General features: G+C 32.2%; 1 protein-coding gene and 1 long non-coding RNA gene across 3 annotated transcripts in view; one reads left to right on the plus strand and one right to left on the minus strand.

The window, feature by feature from the left end:
* LOC111514162 (TOM1-like protein 2) overlaps positions 1-21,640 on the minus strand; it is a 35,992-nt gene continuing 14,352 nt past the window's right edge. Inside the window, exons 5-9 of one of the 2 annotated variants that reach the window (XM_074178219.1) lie at positions 11,375-11,657; positions 11,199-11,319; positions 9,004-9,082; positions 8,852-8,902; positions 1-5,159 (exon numbers count right to left, since the gene is read on the minus strand). In XM_074178219.1, coding sequence (XP_074034320.1) covers positions 5,001-5,159; positions 8,852-8,902; positions 9,004-9,082; positions 11,199-11,319; positions 11,375-11,657 — 693 coding nt within the window. In that variant the 3' untranslated portion in view covers positions 1-5,000. The remainder of the gene's footprint in view (positions 5,160-8,851; positions 8,903-9,003; positions 9,083-11,198; positions 11,320-11,374; positions 11,658-21,640) is intronic. The other variant, XM_074178220.1, reaches the window with a different exon arrangement.
* On the plus strand, positions 13,425-21,469 carry LOC141483547 (uncharacterized). Its single transcript, XR_012466149.1, has 3 exons — positions 13,425-13,618; positions 13,737-13,917; positions 21,180-21,469. It is a non-coding gene; the product is annotated as an uncharacterized lncRNA (long non-coding RNA).

The following is a 21,640-nucleotide window of genomic DNA, read 5'->3' on the forward strand; positions in this document are numbered from 1 at the left end:
AATGATTCATACATTTATTTGGTTAAGCTTTATACATCTAAAACATATCTCACCATAATACTTCTTTATAAACAATGTAATAAAATATAAGATATATGTGAACAGTAGAGTCTGCAAAGTGGTTATACTTGAACAGAACATTTCATCATTTTTCAAGAAAAAAGTATAGAAAACCATAATAAGTTTGTTTTAACATTAAAAAATGGAGAAACTGGCCTTATTAGGCGTATTTATTAGCATTTATTGATATATGTGAACAGTAGAGTCTGCAAAGTGGTTATACTTGAACAGAACATTTCATCATTTTTCAAGAAAAAAGTATAGAAAACCATAATAAGTTTGTTTTAACATTAAAAAATGGAGAAACTGGCCTTATTAGGCGTATTTATTAGCATTTATTGATTCTAAGACATATATAATATTTATAGAAGAACAACAACAAATAAATAAACAAATATTTATACATAAATACTGTCAACATTTTTAATGAACAAACGTTATAACCAAATCGAAATCTATGGAAAATATGACTATTAAAAAAAAGTTAATTGTCCAAAATATGATTTTAAAATCATTTGTGAATTTGGTCAATGAAGTAGTTGATTCAGTTTCAGTAGGTGAGATTAGGTTAGTCCCATTTCACCCTCTAAAATAATCTTTCTTTAAAAAGTATCTGTCAAAGAATAAAAATATCATCTAAAATACTGAATACATTCTACAGAAGCTAGTGTTGATATTATCTTCAGTTCGTCTCATATTCAAATCAATTTAACAATTTGAAAAAGATCTCAGTGAATATAAATTTGTGTTCTTCAAGATCGAAAGAATTGAGAATTCTAGAGGAAATCAGAAAAAAAATTGGTAAAATAAAAAACATTTGCAATTATTGTTAATGGTATGTAAATTATAGCCTAAAACACAAAATTTTAAAATCATTTACTGTTGATATCAATTCAAGCCAATGAAGAAATAATTGTATACAGGAAAATGCAAAGGAATAATAAACCATATGGTGTTTTTTTTTTCTTTCCTCAGAGGTCCATGTTCAATATTAGCTGCTAATATATTCACAGTATCGCAAGAAGAATATCAAGAAAGTAAATATGAGTATTGATGCCAATGCTAATGATCACACTATGAATAATGGAGCTTCTAGTTTAAAAAATACTGATCAGTGATGCCATATGTACAATTACAACCATTTTACACACTCTATGAAGACATCTGTTTATATAAGTACCGTCATATAAATAAACTGTTAACGTTAAACAACATATTACAACACCCCATGGAATTTTTTTGTACACTGAATACCCTCTCATCGAAAGATCATAAATCTATAAATCAACTGATGTCGAAAGCTGAAAAAACTACATATGAAGAATTGTCATGCATGAACATACACTTTTCACTTATTCTATAGGATATTAGTTGACCTATTTCTCTATTTTCATTAGGATGAATAATGTATTCACATGAAACGCCGTCTTACATTTTCATCCTCCATGATATGTCATCAATGAAACTCTGAAGACCTTTCATCCATGAAGGAGTAAACGTGTTCTTTCAAATATACAACCTTATGTGATATATTGAGAAATGATGGTAACCCAGAATACACTTGTTTGCATGCTTCTAGAGCTAAAGTATATCCCATTTTTCGTATGAATAGTACAAGAAATAGTTTTTACTTGTATATTTATCAATGATAATAATTTAACACAATATGAACTTTATTCAAGACACTTTTCACCACACTATAACTATAACAAACTATTTTTCAATGCATATCATACAAATTACATAACTAAATTACTAATCATTTATCTTAGAAAAATAAGTAGATTTTAAGAAAAAGCAGTTACAATATAATAATTGGTCAATAATGATTAGTTCTAGATAAGTAGGTAAATTTTAAGAACAACTTGTGGTTAATGAAGATTAATTCTAAAAATTTGTATGGGAACATGGTCATTTAATAGGTAATTAGATATATGTATGTGTGTGATGGTATATTTGTATATATGTGTGTTTGTATTTATGTATATATTATATGAGCTGAACATTTAATTGATTTGTTAGTCTTGAAATTGTTATGTAGGTGGTGGTGGAAATAAGGCTGTTGATATTTCGGGTTGATATAGGTTTATTCACATCGATAATATCCAGAGGTATTCACATACATAAATACACATCAGGTACGACCACGTTACATTTTACACAATTCCTAGATATAACCATTGCCGCCGATTGATACTGACTGACCCCAGCGTTTCCTGATCTGGAGACTGTTCTCCGGGCATGCGACCTTGACGTAGCAGCCACATACATTACAGAAATCATTTATTCAATCACTATTTTGAGGTTTATCCCAATTATAAACATTATTGTTTCTTGGGATTAATAAAGATTATTATTATTATTATTATAAGTCATATTTCATGCTGGAATTGGGGTTGTTCGATACAGTATGTGGGCCGGTTGTTGGATTTTTAAGGAAGAGACAATTCAGAGATTAATGATGGACCACACCAACCTGATTTATTTCCGAAAAATCTCCTTGCCATCTGGTTTCACTTCCTAATATGTGATCGTGGTGTACCCCGGTAGCGATCTTGAAGGAATCTTGAAGAATGCTGTTTTTAGCGGTAGATATTTATAACATTTTCTTCACAAAACATTTAACGGAACACACAATTTAGCAAAACACACGTCTTGCTTGCTGTCTTTTCCATTCACAACTGTCCCTCCGACCTCTGTGTCACCAATGATGAAATGTTAACAATAATAATAACCATATCTGAACCCACATACAAGAACAGGTAATTGCCGAACAGGGGTTTTTCTCAAAATGATGACATGCATAAAAGGATTTTGTTTTCTATGGTTCAAAACACCTTCTAGTGAAATATAATTCAGTAAATAACACCTCTAACACGAATATGCTCAGTAAAAAACTATTCAAACAAGCCATCAACCAAGTATACTTTCACATTAAAAATAATAACACATACAAAACAACCTTTTTGTCGAAAAATCATCAGAAAAAATAAAAAGAATACTGAAGCAACAAAATATTGAATTAGCATAAAGACTAGTAACACCTTGTGCCAACATATAATCAAGCATTAATAAAGATGAGAAAATAGTTGTCTACAAGGTAACATATGGATCGTGCTCAAAATGTTATCCAGAAAAAACGTCTAGACATTTAAAAACAAGAATTTCAGAACACAAAAAGAGTTCCAAACTGAAGAAACCCAATTCCACCTATGCATACGACCTTTCAGAGAACAACCATGATTCTGACATGAACTACGACATACACTGAAAACAAAGGATAAAAATTAAACCTGCTGCAATACCTGGAAATCAATAAATGAAAACAAATTTTTGTTCTGGTGAGTTGAAAGTGTTTTCGATATATTCATTTCACGCTGGAGGTTCCAAGTTCTACTCATCTAGTTGGGATCTGTTGGAAAAAATACACTGTACAACAGTTTATAAAGTATCAGTTTAACTGATGAAGCTACTGTGTAGGGAAACACGTTTCGAATAAAGTTCATAGTGTGAAAAATATTAAATTATTATTATAGATAGTGTTATTGATTTTCATCAAGTAATGGGTCAGTGTATTCAAAATTTGTATACATTACTTTGTATGACAATATGTTTTTCAAATGAGATCAATTTCCTCAATAACCTCCACAATAATTTTCAATTATAGATTTTGAAATAAATAATTTCTAAAATTTGGAATATATGAGTAACAAGCAGGGATGCCCTGCCTCATGTGGGATCAATAATAATTTTTAACGTCATTAAAATCTCAAACTATTAGCTGAATAAGAATGTCAAAATCCACAATGAATAATTCTAATAGTAAAACCCTTTGCCTACTAACTACAAGAATATATATGTTTTTGGTATAGAAGAGAATCTTTATTATTACCAATTAATGTTATTTTTGAGTCCGTTGTCGATTTTCTCAATTTCACTTCAAATCCTTTATAAAAAAAAGGATATATTCAAACTAAAAATCATAGACCTATCATGTCTGTGAATAACAAAAAGAACACTGTTATTTCTTCAATAAAAATAACTCCATCAAATCTCATCTTGATATCAGTCTTGTCATTTGACAGATTTGTCGCTCATCATTAAAATTCATTGATGAATGCTCTCTTACCACGTGATCCGCCCGAATTACCGGGGACCGCTCTTAGGATGAGATTCTCATCCAACGCGTTCAGTGCTGTAGTATCGAAGGATTCGACGGTCCCACGGGCATCAGATTAGTTATAATAAACGGTCGGAAATTGATATTGTGTTTAGTTTATTCGCTGTTGTTATTTTCGTTTTTAGTTTTTGTAGTTGGTTATAAGTAACTTACCACAAAATCTTCTATAATATCCTTAAATTTCGTTTTTATATGAGCGCACGCCTATGGTAAAAGATCGAAATTGGCTCCGCAGAGGTGTAGGAAATCAACACTTTGAAGTCAAATAATCCACCTAATTCTGCTCCAATTGATTTATAACAGTTTTGACGATCTTATCCAGCTAAAACCTTTAAATGTGTTTTGGTTCAAATATCACAGACCAATATACCATATATTTTTCAACATATCCAACCCTAGCAATGATGCATTCACTTTGCATTATGTAAATATAAGCAGAAAATTAAAAACATTATGTTAATAGCAACATTCAACTAGGATTATTTCAAGTAATGATAAGATTAGTTTGGTTTTCTTCAATATCTAGTGGAATAGCAATGCTTCTGGTCTCTAGCCCGAATCGTACCTGAAACCGTTTTTGTTTCCATATCTCAATATCGCTAACATTATCAGTCAAGAGATAAATGAAAATCTCCTATGCATCCTATATCAATTTCGAGTCTCAAATCAATTTTGAAAGCTAAAATGATATTTAAGTTTTATATAACATTTGGTCAGCCAAAGGGGTATTGTAATAGCCTCAACAAATCACGATAAATAATTATGAAGCAGGCATATCTCCGTTTTTATCCTTTGTGGTTTTTGTAGCGGTGTTTGCACTTGTTGAACAAGCTATAGTCGGTAAATTTTCAGCTGCGGCCGCCCTTTCTGCAAGAAACCTCTCGAAGTCGCTACTCGTAACTGATTCTTCTACGCCAGTCTAAAACATAAATGGATGTTTGAATGTGAAAATACTAAATTGTAAAAAGTAAAAAAGACAGGAGCCGCACATAAATTACATCACAGGTCAACAACGGGGGAGAACATTTCAGATTTATAATAAAATGTTACACTAAGTATCTTGAAAATTGTGAAGTCACGTAGTCTAAAAACTGCAATTGTTCAAATTGAACACAATGGAAGGCACAGAGAAATGTAATTTTGAATTTTAGGTTTTTGATTTGTTTTCAGTTCAATATTCGAGTACCAAAAATAGTTTACCACTAATTGAGAAGGTGAAATGTTAAATTATTTGAATGTTATGATTTTTCGAATAGAAAATGACTTCATTTATCTCATAATATCAATGTGTATTAGGTACTTCAAGATATAAACTAAATTAAAAAACTGTTCTACGTATTTACCATATTCAGGATCAAAACAAATAAACTTTGCTAAATGCAAATTCAAGGAAATGTGTCTGGAGTAAATCATTGTTGAAAACTGAGTCTTATACAGGGCTTTTCATGATGAGCGTTAATTAGCCGTTTCTGACAAACTATTTAACGGATCAACCTGAAAATTTCACAGTATGCATAAATCAATATGACCTACACGCCTAAAATATTTCAGACGAAGCGGCGTTGTCGCTTCTACTATAAAGTAGCGGCTTCTTTGATTTTTCAAATGGAACACCCCGTATATAATATCATATTATGATTCATTATCATTCTGTCAACAAATTCATATACTATTTCCCTATACCTATCTATTACCGTTTAGAAGATATAAATTAATTTCGTTTTTTTTTTTACCAAACATGAACTTTTATAAATGCTGATAATCTTGAACTCTCTTGCACTAAAACGATCAAATTTGAAATGGTGTGGAGTGATACTATGAGGATCTTCACTCCGAGTCATATTTTCATTTGCACATAAAGGGTTTTCAAAAAATGCAGATACTTTGATCTCATGAAAAAATAAGTGGAACTCAATTTTTTCAAATGGAACACCCTGTATATTTGAGCTCTACATCCAATTTTAGATTAACTTTGTTCAGATAATACTATTTCTATTTTGAACCGTTTTCGAGATAAACTGTTTCAAACGGAAACTGAAGTGGTTTTCTTGCTCGTTTTTTTGAATTCATTACTTATTTTGGATATTCAACATTTTTTTTTATACTTAGTAATATTTCTTTTTGATCCAGTTTTTTAACTGTCTCAGATCAATCAATTCGAAATTGGTATGTACCTACCTTAGAAAAAGTTACAATTTGTATACATTGAGGTATTGGTCTCTAACGTACAACAGTACACATTAATATTTTTTAATAGTGTTCTTTGGAAAAATAAATAAACCAATTATTTAACGTCAGACTTTCGTTGGTGGTTTTGACTGATTGTGATAGCTACCAATTATAATGGAATAATGTCAAGATTAGGTTACAGTAATGAAGATTTCTTGAATTTATTAATAATTTATGGTGAGTGCATTAGAATTGCAAGTAGAACATGCAGAGTATTTCATGAAAGATATCCACAACTTCCGAAGCCGAATAATAATGTGATAAATCGACTACTAAGAAACTGTAGGTTGAATGGAACATTCCGCTCAAAAATCATTTGTAAGAAGACTAAAGTGGATGATGATGACAATGGTATAACAGTTTTGGGATACTTTCATGCATTTCCAAATGCTTCTCTGCACGAGGCTGAAAGGGAGATAGGTATACCCTACGTGACAATTTGTCGAATTCGTAATAAGCATAAATGGCATCCCTATAAGTTCTACTGTGTCCAACATTTGAAAGAGACTGATTTACCTCGTAGAGTGGAATTCTTTGAATTGTTACTTGTCAAGACTCAAGAGGATGAATATTTCCTTGACAATATCATATGGACAGATGAGGCCAAGTTCACAAAAAATGGAGTTTTCAATAGACACAACAGTCATTATTGGGCGCCAGAAAATCCCCATGTTGTCCGCCAAAGGGGTTTTCAAGAAAGATGGCAATTCAATGTATTTTGTGCCATAAAGAATGAGTCAATTTTTTATATCGAATTTTATGATGATAATTTAAATGCATCAAAATATGAAGATTTACTGAGGAATGGAATTCAAATGATTTTAAATAATAGACCAGGAAGAGAACGTGTATGGTACCAAATGGATGGTGCTCCACCTCATAATTCTCATTCAGTCAGCGAAGCTTTAACCGAAATCTTCGAAGACAGATGGATTGGTAATAATGGACCTTTTCGTTGGCCTCCTAGAACACCAGATGGCAATCCATTAGATTATTTCGGCTGGGGTTTCATTGAAAATATGGTTTACTCTACTCCAATAACAACAATGGAAGATATGAAATCGAGAGTTACAACTGCTTTCAATAGTTTGACTCCAGACTTGATCAGAAGCGCTACACATGACAATCTTTTGAAGAGATTACATGTTTGTTTAAGTAGAGGTGGAGATGTGTTTGAACATATTCTGAAATACACTGACGATTAAATTAACTCATTAATTTATGGGTTTATTATTTTAAGTTCGTGTTTCAGCGTTAATAAAACTATTGTTTGAAGAGAAGTTTCATTCGATGGTTGAGGAGTATTTTAATAATTATCTTTTCATTGTATTATCTGTGACTAATTGAGAAACATCAAACGAAATCTGTTTTACAAAAATTGAGTGATGAACAAGGAAACCATGTTAATTTCCGTTTGAAACAGTTTATCTCGAAAACGGTTCAAAATAGAAATAGTATTATCTGAACAAAGTTAATCTAAAATTGGATGTAGAGCTCAAAAATGTTGAAATATACAGTGTTCCATTTGAAAAAATTGAGTTCCACTCATTTTTTCATGAATCAAAGTATCTGCATTTTTTGAAGACCCTGTATGAGGCAAATGAAAATATGACTCGGAGTGAAGATCCTCATAGTATCACTCCACTCCATTTCAAATTTGATGGTTTTAGTGCAAGAGAGTTCAAGATTATCAGCATTTATAAAAGTTCATGTTTGGTAAAAAAAATATCGAAATTAATTTATATCTTCTAAACGGTAATAGATAGGTATAGGAAAATAGTATATGAATTTGTTGACAAAGTGATAATGAATCATAATATGATATTATATACGGGGTGTTCCATTTGAAAAATCAAAGAAGCCGCTACTTTATAGTAGAAGCGACAACGCCGATTCGTCTAAAATATTTTAGGCATGTAGGTCATATTGACTTATGCATACTGTGGAATTTTCAGGTTGATCCGTTGAATAGTTTGCCAGAAACGGCTAATTAACGCTCATCATGAAAAGCCCTGTATAGAGTTTTATTTTGCAGTTAAAATTTTGCATATGAATTAAAAATTGCTTTTAGAAAAACTTTTTCCAATAACTCTTTTAGATATTTTGAAAAATCCCTCTTTTGGAATTTTCTGTAAAAAGTATTTCACCAGATGATATGGATCATGTGACTATCTTCTTTCTTCCAATATTTTTTATCCCAATCTAAGCAGAAATCGATACCAAAGTAAAATTGCGAATGAAGCTATTGATAAAAAAAATTCCAGATGATGCGGACTTTCACTGGTCATAATGTAGAGCACATTAAAAAAATGATATACTGACGAAATCAACTTTTGTAACTTTGTTGCTAATTCTAATAGTATAACTTCAATACAAACTCACCGTTTTACCTAACCAACTGGCCATTTCATCGATTTCCTGATCTTCAGAATTCTGCACAACACATAAAGCCACATCAAAATTACAGAAAACATAAGGCTAAATCTTGAAAGAAAAGCAAACTCGAGAAATAATTATCGAGATCAACTACTTACAGTTGGTTTCCGCTGAGTGATAGAACTGAGGCCACCCGATATTTGGTCAGGATTGATGTTATCTTTATAGGTGCTACTGCTGCAAACAAAATGATGGGGAGATTGAGAAAATTCTCTTTGAATTTTTCCGCATTACATATTTACAAATAGACCATTTTTCTATATAGTATACAGCATAAACTACACAATGAAATTAATGAAAGAGTACAGTATTCCAGTAAAAACGAGCCACTCTGAGTAAGTCATTGAATAATAATACTAATATTTTTTAACTGCAGTACAGTTAAAAACTACATGAAGTTAAGGAGACCATGAAATTTTAGAAATAAAACTTTCTGTTTTTATACCAGTTGTATTTGCAACTAACATTACTTCAGTTTCGCCCTACAAGGACATTTTCAAATTTTCTTATTAGTCAGTGGGCTATGCTTGAAGACTGACAGTAAACAAATCCAAAGAAATGAACTTTAAACGTTCAAGCCAGTCTCGAATATACCTATACAGTAGGTTGAATGGACTGACGCCTATCAGAAAACAACTACTCCCCTGGCTAATACCACGAAGGGCGTTGGATTATATCCGATAGGCGTCAGTGCAGGAATCTTCACAGAAAATTTACTGCATGTGCAATTGGCAATACAACTGAAAGAGTCGACCTTCAATTTTGACCGGTTTCGGGCTCATTAGCCACTCATCACTGCAAGATAGTGGCCATCATCGACCTAAAGTCCATAATTGAAAATCGGAATTCTTTCAGAGTATTTCATTCCTCTTCCTAAGTTGGGGCGAACAACAAAATGTCACTCCATCTAGTGGACGAGGTACTAACCAACTCCATATATGTAATTTGCCCGATTCCTCTGAATAAGGAAGAAAAACTTTCTCATTAGTCAGTGGGCTATGCTTGAAGACTGGCAGTAAACAAATCTAAAGAAATGAACTTTAAACGTTCAAGCCAGCCGGGCTAATGAGTCCGAAACCGGTCTGCATGTGTGCCTGTTCCAAAATTGAAGGTCGACTCTTTCAGTTGTATTGCCAATTGCACATGCAGGAAATTTGCTGTGAAGATTCCTGCACTGACACCTGTCGGATATAATCCAATGCCCTTCGTGGTATTAGCCAAGGGAGTAGTTATTTTCTGATAGGCGTCAGTCCATTCAACCTACAGTGGTATATTCGAGACTGGCTTGAACGTTTAAAGTTCATTTCTTTAGACATTTACAAATGAATACAAAAACAAGTTTATTGAATTTTCAAATTTAGAAACATAAAAAAAAGTAATACAAAATATGAAGTTATGAAACAACAAAAATCAATTGGCGCTCCAGGGCGACTTCATTGATTCCAGTGGCGCATTTGCTTTTTCAGCTGCAGGAAAACCCAGAAAAACCTGCAGCACCATATCATACGAAGATGAAGAAGTTTATTGTATTCGTTTGAGAATGTCTTCGTAGGACGAAACTACAGTAACGTTAGTTACAAATACAAGTGGTTTAAAAACATGGGAAGTTTCATTTCTCATTTTCCATGATGATCTCCTATCGCATAGTAACTCTTCATAACGAAAGTTATGAAGAGTTACTGTGCTGAACAGCCGTTCAGCACAGAAGCCCCATGTTAATCAAATCTAATCTAATATGTCTATCTATCTATCTATCTTATCAGGTTCTTACAAAAGTTTTGTCCGTTTTATTAAAATGTGTTTTTACAACTCCATATCTCAATAAATATTTATTGTACTGTGACATAGTATATATTGACCGATAGAGAATTTTGTACTCTATACATTGATATTGTTCATTTTTTTATAATTTTAATTTTTTGCCGCTTTTCAGCTCATTACTTATCAAAGCACTTCGATAACTTCATCACCGGCAGAACCTTCGCCAATCAGGATCAAGCAAAAAACGACCTTCGTCGACTTCATTGAACCTCGAGCAAACAATTGAGTTGTGTTACGTTGGCAAAAGTGTACTTATTCAAACGGCGCTCATTTTGATCGAATTGAATAAGTAAGTTCATGAAACCGTACGAAACTTCTGAATAACTTAATACAATGAATTGTTATTTCCATCACAATTCCAATTCCATCACATAAAAAAGTTAGTTGTTATATCAATAGTTTATTATCTTCCACATCAGAAATTCGTTTTTTCATGTGAATTAAAACTGAATGAGTGTCATTAATCACTAACCTGTGTTTTGAGCTTTCATAAGTTACATTCCTTGACTGGGCAAACATATCAAACTCATCGTCGTTCTTACCGATAGTCAATTTATTAGATGCATCGCCTGAAGCCTTGCTGCTTGAAATACCTTAAAATAAAAATTACAGATCGATATTGTGTCATTATTCAAATAATGCACCTACTCATTCTATTCACACTGGCAGGTAATTCATCATCAAAATCGATTAGGCTATCACTAGCTTCCAAGGGTGGTTTAGTTGTTGGGGGAATAGCTTTGGTGAGTATGGATGATGCAGAATGTTTTATTCCCGCTTCTCTGTTCTTCTCCCACCTACTGTAGCGCAGGAATAGGTTATTCAGATCATCGTTGATTCGCAGAAGTTCTTCGAAAAGGCCGTCATTCGACAATTTGCCTATTAATTCTACCAATCTTTGTTGCATACTCTGGCACACAGCATGTAATTCCTGTAATGAAGAATTTATCCTTTGATTTAACATAACATATTCGTGAATAAGAGATCTGTTTCATTACTTTTGAAACAAGGATCTAGAATCTTCGAGAGAGCGTGAACAAATGAGCTCTAACAGTAGTGTAGTTAAATTTCACTAGTTCGGACTTCCATTGTCTACTATATAAAATGATTTGAAATCCCTGAAACAAGTGAAAAAGAATAATTAAAAAAGAATAGTTGAAAATAACAATTATATTAAGCAACAATAAACCTGAAATGAAATGATAGTGAAATAACCTACAAGTAAAAATATAATAATTGAATAAATAAAAATTAAAGGAATGAAAAAAGGAGAAAATAATAAAAATAAAAAGTGTAGAGATTCCAAGTCACGTTAGTTCACGACGTTTCGATTGTTTGGTATCTACAATCGTCTTCGGGTGATGACTGGACTGATTCCTCCGAGAGATGACTATTTTTATAGGTCGTTGAAATACTTTCACTTTCTCTACTTTCCATTTTCCGCTTCACTGATTCCGTGAGAGATGACCGTTTTGGCGGGAGTTGGTCATTTTGCGTTTGATGATGGGTTTCCATATGTTTCGTATATCTACGCTGGTCTGGCTGAATACGTTGTTGGACAACATGTATGCGGCTTCCTTAAATTTTCTCCTGAACCAATGTTCCTCTCTGTGCAAGATCTCAGCTTGGGACCACTCGATGTTGTGTTGATGGGTCCAAACATGGTCTGCTATTCCTGATTTGCTGGTTTCTCCTCGCTGTGTGTGCTTCTTGTGCTCGGCAATGCGAACATTCAATGGCCTCTTAGTTTCACCAATATAGGATTTTCCGCACTCACAGGGTATCCGGTAAATGCAATTCTTGGAATCGCAGTCCGCGTTTGGGGGCCTGGTTTTTGTGAGGCTGCTACGGATAGTGTTACCGGATCTGAAACAGGTTCTAATGTTGTACTTGGAACCAATTCTTCTTATCCTCTCCGATAATCCTCTGATGTAGGGAAGTGCAAGCACTGGTTGTGACGGCTTCTCTTCCTTGCGAGGCTCCTGCTGTCTTTTAGCCAAAGTCTTTTCTACCATCGCTTTGGAGTATCCATTCCGCTGAAGATCATTTTTGATGATGTCTAGTTCCTTCTCGAGACCTTCCTAACGTGACTTGGAATCTCTACACTTTTTATTTTTATTATTTTCTCCTTTTTTCATTCCTTTAATTTTTTTATTTATTCAATTATTATATTTTTACTTGTAGGTTATTTCACTATCATTTCATTTCAGGTTTATTGTTGCTTAATATAATTGTTATTTTCAACTATTCTTTTTTAATTATTCTTTTTCACTTGTTTCAGGGATTTCAAATCATTTTATATAGTAGACAATGGAAGTCCGAACTAGTGAAATTCATCACGAAACATTGTCAATCACCTTCAAACAGTAGTGTAGTTAATTGTAAATTATTGTGAATTAAAAAACTAATTTGATGAATATGTAACACTTTAGGAAGTCATCTGGATCTACCAAGTATTTTTTTTCAATTGTTATTGTTTTTATTATTCTGGAATTTATTGATTTCTTCCTTTCATTTGAAGATTATAGGCTGTTCACGTTAAGAAGAGAGTGACGTCATTTTTGGTAATTTTGCATATCCAACATAACAACGTTAAAATTCCCACTGAAATGCGTTCAATAGCAATGAAACTAGTGAAATTTCATTTTGTAAGTTGGTCAACTGATAGTGAAATTTCAGACGTTGCCGAATCAAAAAAAAACTCGAAAACTGTCTGTCTTTCTTGTCTTTTCAGAACTAATCAATTTTTTTTATAAAACCTGCGTATATTCAATATGCCTAAAGCATTGTCGAAACTGTCTGAACAAATAGTAGCGTCTTTAATTGATTAGGTACTTTGAAAGAGAACGTGAGAACGGAGGATCTTTACTTCCACTAAGTGCTGTTAGAGAAGTAAGTTATATTAATTGTATTAATTACCTATCCTACATCTATAAGAACTAAACAAAAATTATACAGCGAATATATAAATGTTGGGTTGGATTAAATATTCGTCGATTGTTGATTTCAGAGGGTTGCAGATGCCTTGAAGTTGAGTATTACTACTGTAAACCGTATTGTGACTAAATATAATAGAGGTGAAGTATTCAGCACTCCATCGAAACAGCGAAAACGGGTGAAACCAGTGGTAGATATTGATGATTTCGATCTAAGTGCTATTCGAAATGTGATCTATGATATGTACAAAATCAGTAAGTATTTTGTATTGATTTATTCAATATATAATAGAAACCAATTCCAACAATGTTGCTACCGTTTGCTCCCTCTGAATTGTCTTGTTTTAGTGGTTTAAAGTGCTTGAAAATTTTTGAAATTTATACCAGTCATTGTCGACTAAAAGAGACTCTGAAATTGTGTAACGGTGAGTCTGAACATAGTTTTGTATAGCAGATAAGTCTATAATCAATAAAATAGCCAGCAAGACATTAATTTGTTGTGCGCAAAAACTAGAGAAAAAAGCTAATCCTTATCTTCATTCACATCAATAAAGTACAGAGGAAAGAAATTTAAATATAAATATTCCATTATACCAGGGCTATTGATAATTCAAGAATGAATGAAGATCAAATTTCAAAATTATTGAAGTCGTTTGAACTCAGCAATAGAAAAGTTGTACAGGAAGAAAACGAAAGGCAATCAAGAAACATAAAGGAATACATAAATAAAGAAATTTCTACAATTTCTTTTAAATTTGAAGAGGAACTGGAAAAGAAAGGTCGAGAATTCGAAATAAAATACAACGATTTGAAATCTAAGTATGATAAATTGGAGAAAGAAGTGAGAAAAATTGATATAATAATCTTAGGACTAGAAAGTTCAGCAGCAATTGTCATTGACAAAATAACTAATTTGTTAGAAATACCACTTACTCTTAGTGACTTAAATAACGTTTTTAGGGTTGGAAAAGAGGGCGACAAAAAATCAATCATTGTCAAACTATCTTCGTATCTGAAAAAAAATAGAAATACTCAGAAGTTGTAAAAAACTTCGAGGAATTAATATCAGTATATCTGAAACATATACACCTGAAGAACAACAGGAAAATAAAATATTATATAAACATCTGAAATTAGCAAGAGAAAAGAATCTCACCGCCTACATTGAAAACAGAAAATTATTAGTAAACGACACGGAGTACACCGCTCAACAACTGGAAGCTGAAGTGGAAATTACAGAGTTAACTGAAGAAGAGTTCACAAATCGAATATCCAAGGGAAATAAGAAGCGTAGTAGTGCACCGGATACACCAACGCTCACCTCCTCGCTATTCAATATAGATGATCAAGACGTTATTGGAGTAGAGAAAATATCGGGCCCAAGTAAAGCGAAATCTTCCCAAGAGACTGAATTAGTTAATAAAATAAGACAATCAGCACGAATAAATAGTGATAAAAAAAATTCTTGTTCCAATAATCGTAAAGTGAATTTGAAAAACCTATGAATTAGAAATTCATATTGTAATTTATTTTCAAATTCTTGTTAGTTTTTTATGGAGTTTATGAGTTCCTATCAATTCACGAATTCCAACAATAATTCTTGATAGAATATCAAGCAAATATTGTAAGAATTTATATAAATCTTGCTAGTTCCATTTACTTACAATTTTTGTATCATCAGGATGGACCCTTTTATTAGAGAGTACATTAATGAGCCCATATCAGCTCAAAAAATTGAATCATTGAATCAGGTGATTTAAAAATATTCCATTTGAATATTCGCAGTCTCATGAAAAATTTTGATGAACTTCTGGTATTATTAGATCAGTTATCAGTAAATTTTGATGTTATCATTTTGACAGAAACATATAAACTTGAAAATCCGAACTTTTTCAAAATAAAGGGTTTTCTTACATTTTATAATGAGGGTCAAATGAATAAAAATGATGGCATAATGGCTTACATTAAAGACAGTCTAAACTTTACAACAAATAAGACTCAAATTGGTGAAATAAAAGTCATCAGAATTTCAATTTTGAATGAAATGAAGATATCGATTACAGCCATATATCGCTCTCCTAGAACGTGTCCAAAAATCTTTAATTCTGAACTAATAAAATACTTAGAACAAGAAGAGCAAAATGATATTGATGTTATCACAGGAGATCTGAATATAAATCTATTGGGTGACAACGATTATGTTGAAGAATACAAAACTATAATGAGTAATTTCTGGTACGATTCTTTTATAAATGATTATACTAGATTGCCAAGCCATAGTTGTTTGGACCATTTCTTCGTGAGACACAAAATCAAGAAAATACAAAATAAAATTGAATCTTTCATAATTCGATATAATATAACGGACCACTATCCCATTGTTCTTATAATAAAATCTTTATGTTCACCTATAGTATGTCGAAGGGATATCTATAAAACATACATTGACTATCATCAGCTCAAATTAGATTTGAGAGCACAAAATTGGAACGATATGTACTCTCAAAATCATGTAGACCAAATGGCTTTAATATTCATCGAAAAATTGAAATATTATACCGGGTGTCAACGAATCTATTAGACAAGTCATAATTTCTAGACTATTAGGAGAATTGAAATGAGATTTAGTATAGTTGAATGGTATGTGGAGAGGAATGTTTTCACATATTTTTCACTTTCCGGTCACTTCCGGTTTCAGCGGAAATGGCTCCGGTTCTGAATTTTTAAATGGAACACCCTGTATATTGTAACATTTTTGGATTTCTGAGACAATTCTGGATCAGAAACTGACATTTCCGGAAGTTTTTCAGCCTACTTGATTTTTTCAGAGTCACTTTTAAAATTGTATCTAGGTGGCCATGATCGGATTGGGATATCTCTGAGCATACAACTCAGCAGCTTTCCTTGAATTTCTGTGGCATTCTCCAAACAATAACAACATATCCACTTTTTCACTTTGAGTATACATTATTTCGACGAAAAATTAAACTAAAATTAACGAAAATCAAGAGAAACTTCTACTTTCTGCTCATAAAGCTTATGTCACTGTCATAACCTAGGTGAGCGTTTTGTTCTCCAAAGTGGACTTGATGGAAATAACCGCAAAATATTATGCATCATTCCTATCCATGGCACCCTTGACAAAAGTAAATGAATTTGTATCGAGTATTTTCCTCAGTAATATTTAATTTATGTTCTTATTTGTAATCCAATCGCAAATAAATTAGTATCGTTAGATTTGTCAAAAAATCCTTTTTTCGGAAAGTGCTTGTCAAAAAATGGTCGCCATTTGAAAAATAATAGTTAGACACGAAAATGTTATTTTGTAAACTTGTCCCATTCATATTCAACACACTAGTCACTAAAACTCCGCTATTGCAATTTTCTGATATCACCTGAGGTCCATAGATTAGTTTACGTCCGATCATGGCCACCTAGATGCAATTTTAAAAGTGACTCTGAAAAAATCAAGTAGGCTGAAAAACTTCCGGAAATGTCAGTTTCTGATCCAGAATTGTCTCAGAAATCCAAAAATGTTACAATATACAGGGTGTTCCATTTAAAAATTCAGAACCGGAGCCATTTCCGCTGAAACCGGAAGTGACCGGAAAGTGAAAAATATGTGAAAACTCTCCTCTCCATATACCATTTATCTGTACCAAATCTCGTTTTGATACACCTAATAGTCTAGAAGTTATGACTTGTCTAATAGATTCGTTGACACCCGGTATAGGAAAAAACACAAATACTGTAAAAATAAAAGGAAAAATGTACATAAGAAAAATTGCCTCACCCCGGCAATATTTAAATCCATAAATGTGAAACAAAAATTATATCAAATATCATTGAAAGATCCAAATAACAACGAATTGAGAGAAACATGTAGCATACAGAAATAAGCTTAACAAAATCGTCAAGGTAGCTAAGAAAACATTCTATTTACAACAAATTCAAAAAAGTAAAAATAACTCCAAAGCTATTTGGCAGTTCATTAAGAACGTGTGTGGAGAAAATGAACAAAAAAAAAAGTTATTGACAAAATAGAATTAGATGATGGGTCTATCATCACAGAGAAAATGGAGATTGCCGATAGTTTCAACAAGCATTATAGCGAATTGGGAAAAAACTTAGCAAACGATATACCAGACTTACAAAATTATAGAGTTGAATCTGTCAATCTGGAACACACAATGTACATATACCCTACGAATGAGCTCGAAATTATTGAAACAATAAAAAAATTAAAACCAAGAAAGTCACCCGGATATGATAATATCCGATCAGAAATTTTGAAAGAAGTAGCGAATGAGGTATGCTCTCCGCTAAAATTTTTATGTAACAAATGTTTCGACTCTGGGCGTTTTCCAGATGTTTTGAAATATGGATTGATAAAACCTTTATATAAAAATGGAGACAAATAAAAAATCAGTAATTATAGACCAATTTCTGTTCTGTCTAATGTTTCTAAAATTTTAGAACGATTAATAAAAATTACACTAAGTTTTTGAAGAAATTTAACTTATTGTCGAAATTTCAGTACGGTTTTAGAGAAGGCAGATCAACGGAGGATGCCATTTATAAACTAACTACAGTTGTGTATAATGCTCTAGATAAAAAAATACCTATACTTGGAATATTCATAGACCTCTCTAGGGCTTTTGACACTGTATGTCACAAAAACCTTTTACGAAAGCTGAATGACTATGGTATCCGTGGGAATACATACGATCTTTTGTCCAGCTATTTAAGAGATCGTAAACAGAGTGTTGAAATTGATGGTGTTCTGAATATTCCCAGAACTGTAACGTATGGTGTTCCTCAAGGCACTGTACTGGGGCCACTTCTTTTCACTATCTATATGAATAGTCTGTTTTCTTTGAATACCACAGGTCGAACTGTCAGTTTCGCCGATGATACTGCCATTTTGTACACTTCTTCAACTTGGCAAAATATGAAGCAAACCGTTGAAGAGGATTTTCCAAAAATTTCGGAATGGTTCCTATTCAAAAATTGACTGTTAACTACAAAAAACTTGGTACTTACCATTCACATCTTATATTAGCGGATTACCGAACCTAGGTCCTCTCAAAGTAGGTTTGAACAAACAAATCCCTTCAGCAACATCGGTGAAATACCTTGGTGTCACGATAGATCGACATATGAAGTGGGATTTACATACGAAACAACTTCTCAAAAAATTAAGAGGGTTTTTTCCGAAATTTAGATATCTTAAAGAATTTATGGACATCGGACAATTAAAAATGACTTATTTTTCACTAATACAGTCACAACTTACATACGGAATTCTAGGATGGGGGGGTGTTGTGATTGTTTTGCAGAAAACGTAAATGTGGTTCAGAAATGGATTCTTAAACTAATATTTGGCAAGACACGTAATTATAGTAGTGATCTCTTATATAAAGAAGCTAAAATCATGGATATCAGACAACTTTTCTGTATGAAAATATTATTATTCATTAAAAATAAAAAAATTTCATTACAAGTTTATGAACATACTCATAATACACGAAGTAATTATTCTTTATTTTTACCTCGATGTGACAAAACGATCGGACAACGAAGTATCAATTATCTGGCACCCAGAATATACAAGCAAATACCTCATGAGATTCTGAATACTGAGAAATTTAGAAAATTCAATTTTTTTTAACTGAGTGGATTCTCAAGACGGAACGTAATATTTTCAGTAATATCATAAATTCCAAATGAGTATGAAAAATGAAAAAAGAGTACCACCTGATTATGTCATTTACCGAAGTGTGAAATTTACCCAACAGGTGACTTATCAAAAATCCCAAATATGACTTTACCCGGATGTGTCATTATATCACGTACAAGCAGTTTGAACTGCTTCTGTGATTTTTCTGTTTATTTGTTTTTTTTTTGCATGTGTTATATTGGTTTTGTAATATTTTATTTTATTATGCAAATAAACATTATTATTATTATTATAGTAGATATAGTGGTAGATCAGTAAGTATTTTGTATTGATTTATTCAATATATAATAGAATAGAACTGGCCGATACTTGATGAAAATCCATATTAAAAAGCTAATCAATACAGTTTATTGTATGATTTTCACTATAAAAGGGTTTTAGACTTAATAATATTCCATATTGCTTTAGTTTTGTCGACAGCCTGTGCAATGTACTCTTCATTATACTTCTTTTTTGTTTCTATTATGTTTCTATTATAATCGTGTTTGTACTGAACATAAGCACTTTCTGATGCTTCATCTGATCTTACTTTCCTTATTGTGTCTAAGGCATCCAATCTATTTTTCATCTTTTTCAGTTCTTCAGTGTACCATTTTGACGATTTTGTTCTTCTTTTATTTGTCTTTTCTTTTATAGGAAAACATGATTCATATATTGTCAGAAATGCATCATGGTAGCATGTGTAGGCTGTACAGAGATCAAGATTTTCAAGTAATGTTGTCCAATCCAATTCTGATAATTTCTTTTTGCATTTTTCAATGTTTTTAATATTTATGTTTCTCGCAGTATATATTATGGCCGTATCATCTGCAAAACTGTAAATGGAACCATCTATCTTCATGGTAAGTAGGCTGTTGATATATAATGAAAATAATGTAGGTCCAATCACAGTACCCTGTGGAATACCATGAGTAATTTCTCTTTCAGAACTGAGAGTATTGTTTACTTTCACTATTTGCCTTCTGCTATTCAAATAACTTCTGAAAAGTAGTTGTGTTTGCCTCGTATTCCTGATTTATTTAATACCTCCAACAACTGATCGTGGTCAACGGTGTCGAAAGATTTTGCTAAGTCTAAAAATACACATAATGCCGGCCGTCTCTGATCTATGTGTCCGTTTATTTCCCCTGTTAGTGCAGCAATTGCATCATTAGTTGAGAGACCTTTTCTAAAACCATATTGTTTGCTAGAAATAAGTCTATATTTATCAATGTATGAAGTTATCCTCGAATTCAGTGCTTTTTCGAATACCTTATTGAAACTTGTTACAAGAGATATTGGCCTATAGTTACTGACTACCTCCGGTTTTCCTTTTTTAAATATGGGAGTGACTATCGATTTTTTGAACGTGTTTGGACATTGACCGGTTTTAAATATATTATTTATTCAAAGTGTTAGTAAGGGTGTGATTTCAGTTGCTAATTCCTTAAGTTCTTCTGCTCTGATACCATCATGTCCTGGCGATTTTCTATTTTTCAGGGAGTATATTATTTCTCTGATCTCGTTATCAGTAACTGATGTAAGGAAGAGTGAATTTGTATTAGGAGTTTGTTCTGGAATATTCGTAGTGGGTTTACTTATTTTATCTGCAAGCTGTCTTCCTACATTCACGAAAAACTTATTGAATATATCTGCTTTGATGTTATTATCTTGAGTTATTGTGGCGTCCTCACATTGTATTTCTTTAATTGCAGTGTTTTTTTCAGATTTATTGCTGTTGTAAACTAGTTCCTAGAGTTTTTTTGAGCTATTTTATCAATCAATAAAATTTTTATAGGGATAATGTGTGAAGAGATGGCACTTCAGCTGACAAATCCTGGGTTATATGGAAAGAAGCTTTAGACAAAGCTACACTTGATGTATGGGCTGAAACTATTCAACATACCGAACAAAACATAAAATTATATTGGGACAAAGAAGTTATGTTTGACAGGGAAGATGTTCAACCTCTCATAATAAATTTTATTTCCGATGATAACTATGACGATGATGATGACGAGTTGTAATTAAAAAATATATACAATTAAACGAATTTAAATAAAATATTTTCTTTTTCATTACTTATTATGAAAAAAAAGTTGAAGTGCCACTATAATTGTATTTCAACTACGTAAGTCAATAGTAAGTCAATAGCAATAAAACAAATCAACTACAAAAAAATTTGAAAGTTCAAAATGATGCACATGTTGGCAACGCCGTAACTTGTCATCTTGTGACGTCATTCTCTTCTTAACGTGA

This window comes from Leptinotarsa decemlineata, unplaced genomic scaffold, assembly GCF_025532065.1.
Source record: "Leptinotarsa decemlineata unplaced genomic scaffold, Ldec_3_MD MMD2_tig00003736_RagTag_RagTag, whole genome shotgun sequence".
In the NCBI taxonomy this organism is placed as follows: Eukaryota; Metazoa; Arthropoda; class Insecta; order Coleoptera; family Chrysomelidae; genus Leptinotarsa; species Leptinotarsa decemlineata.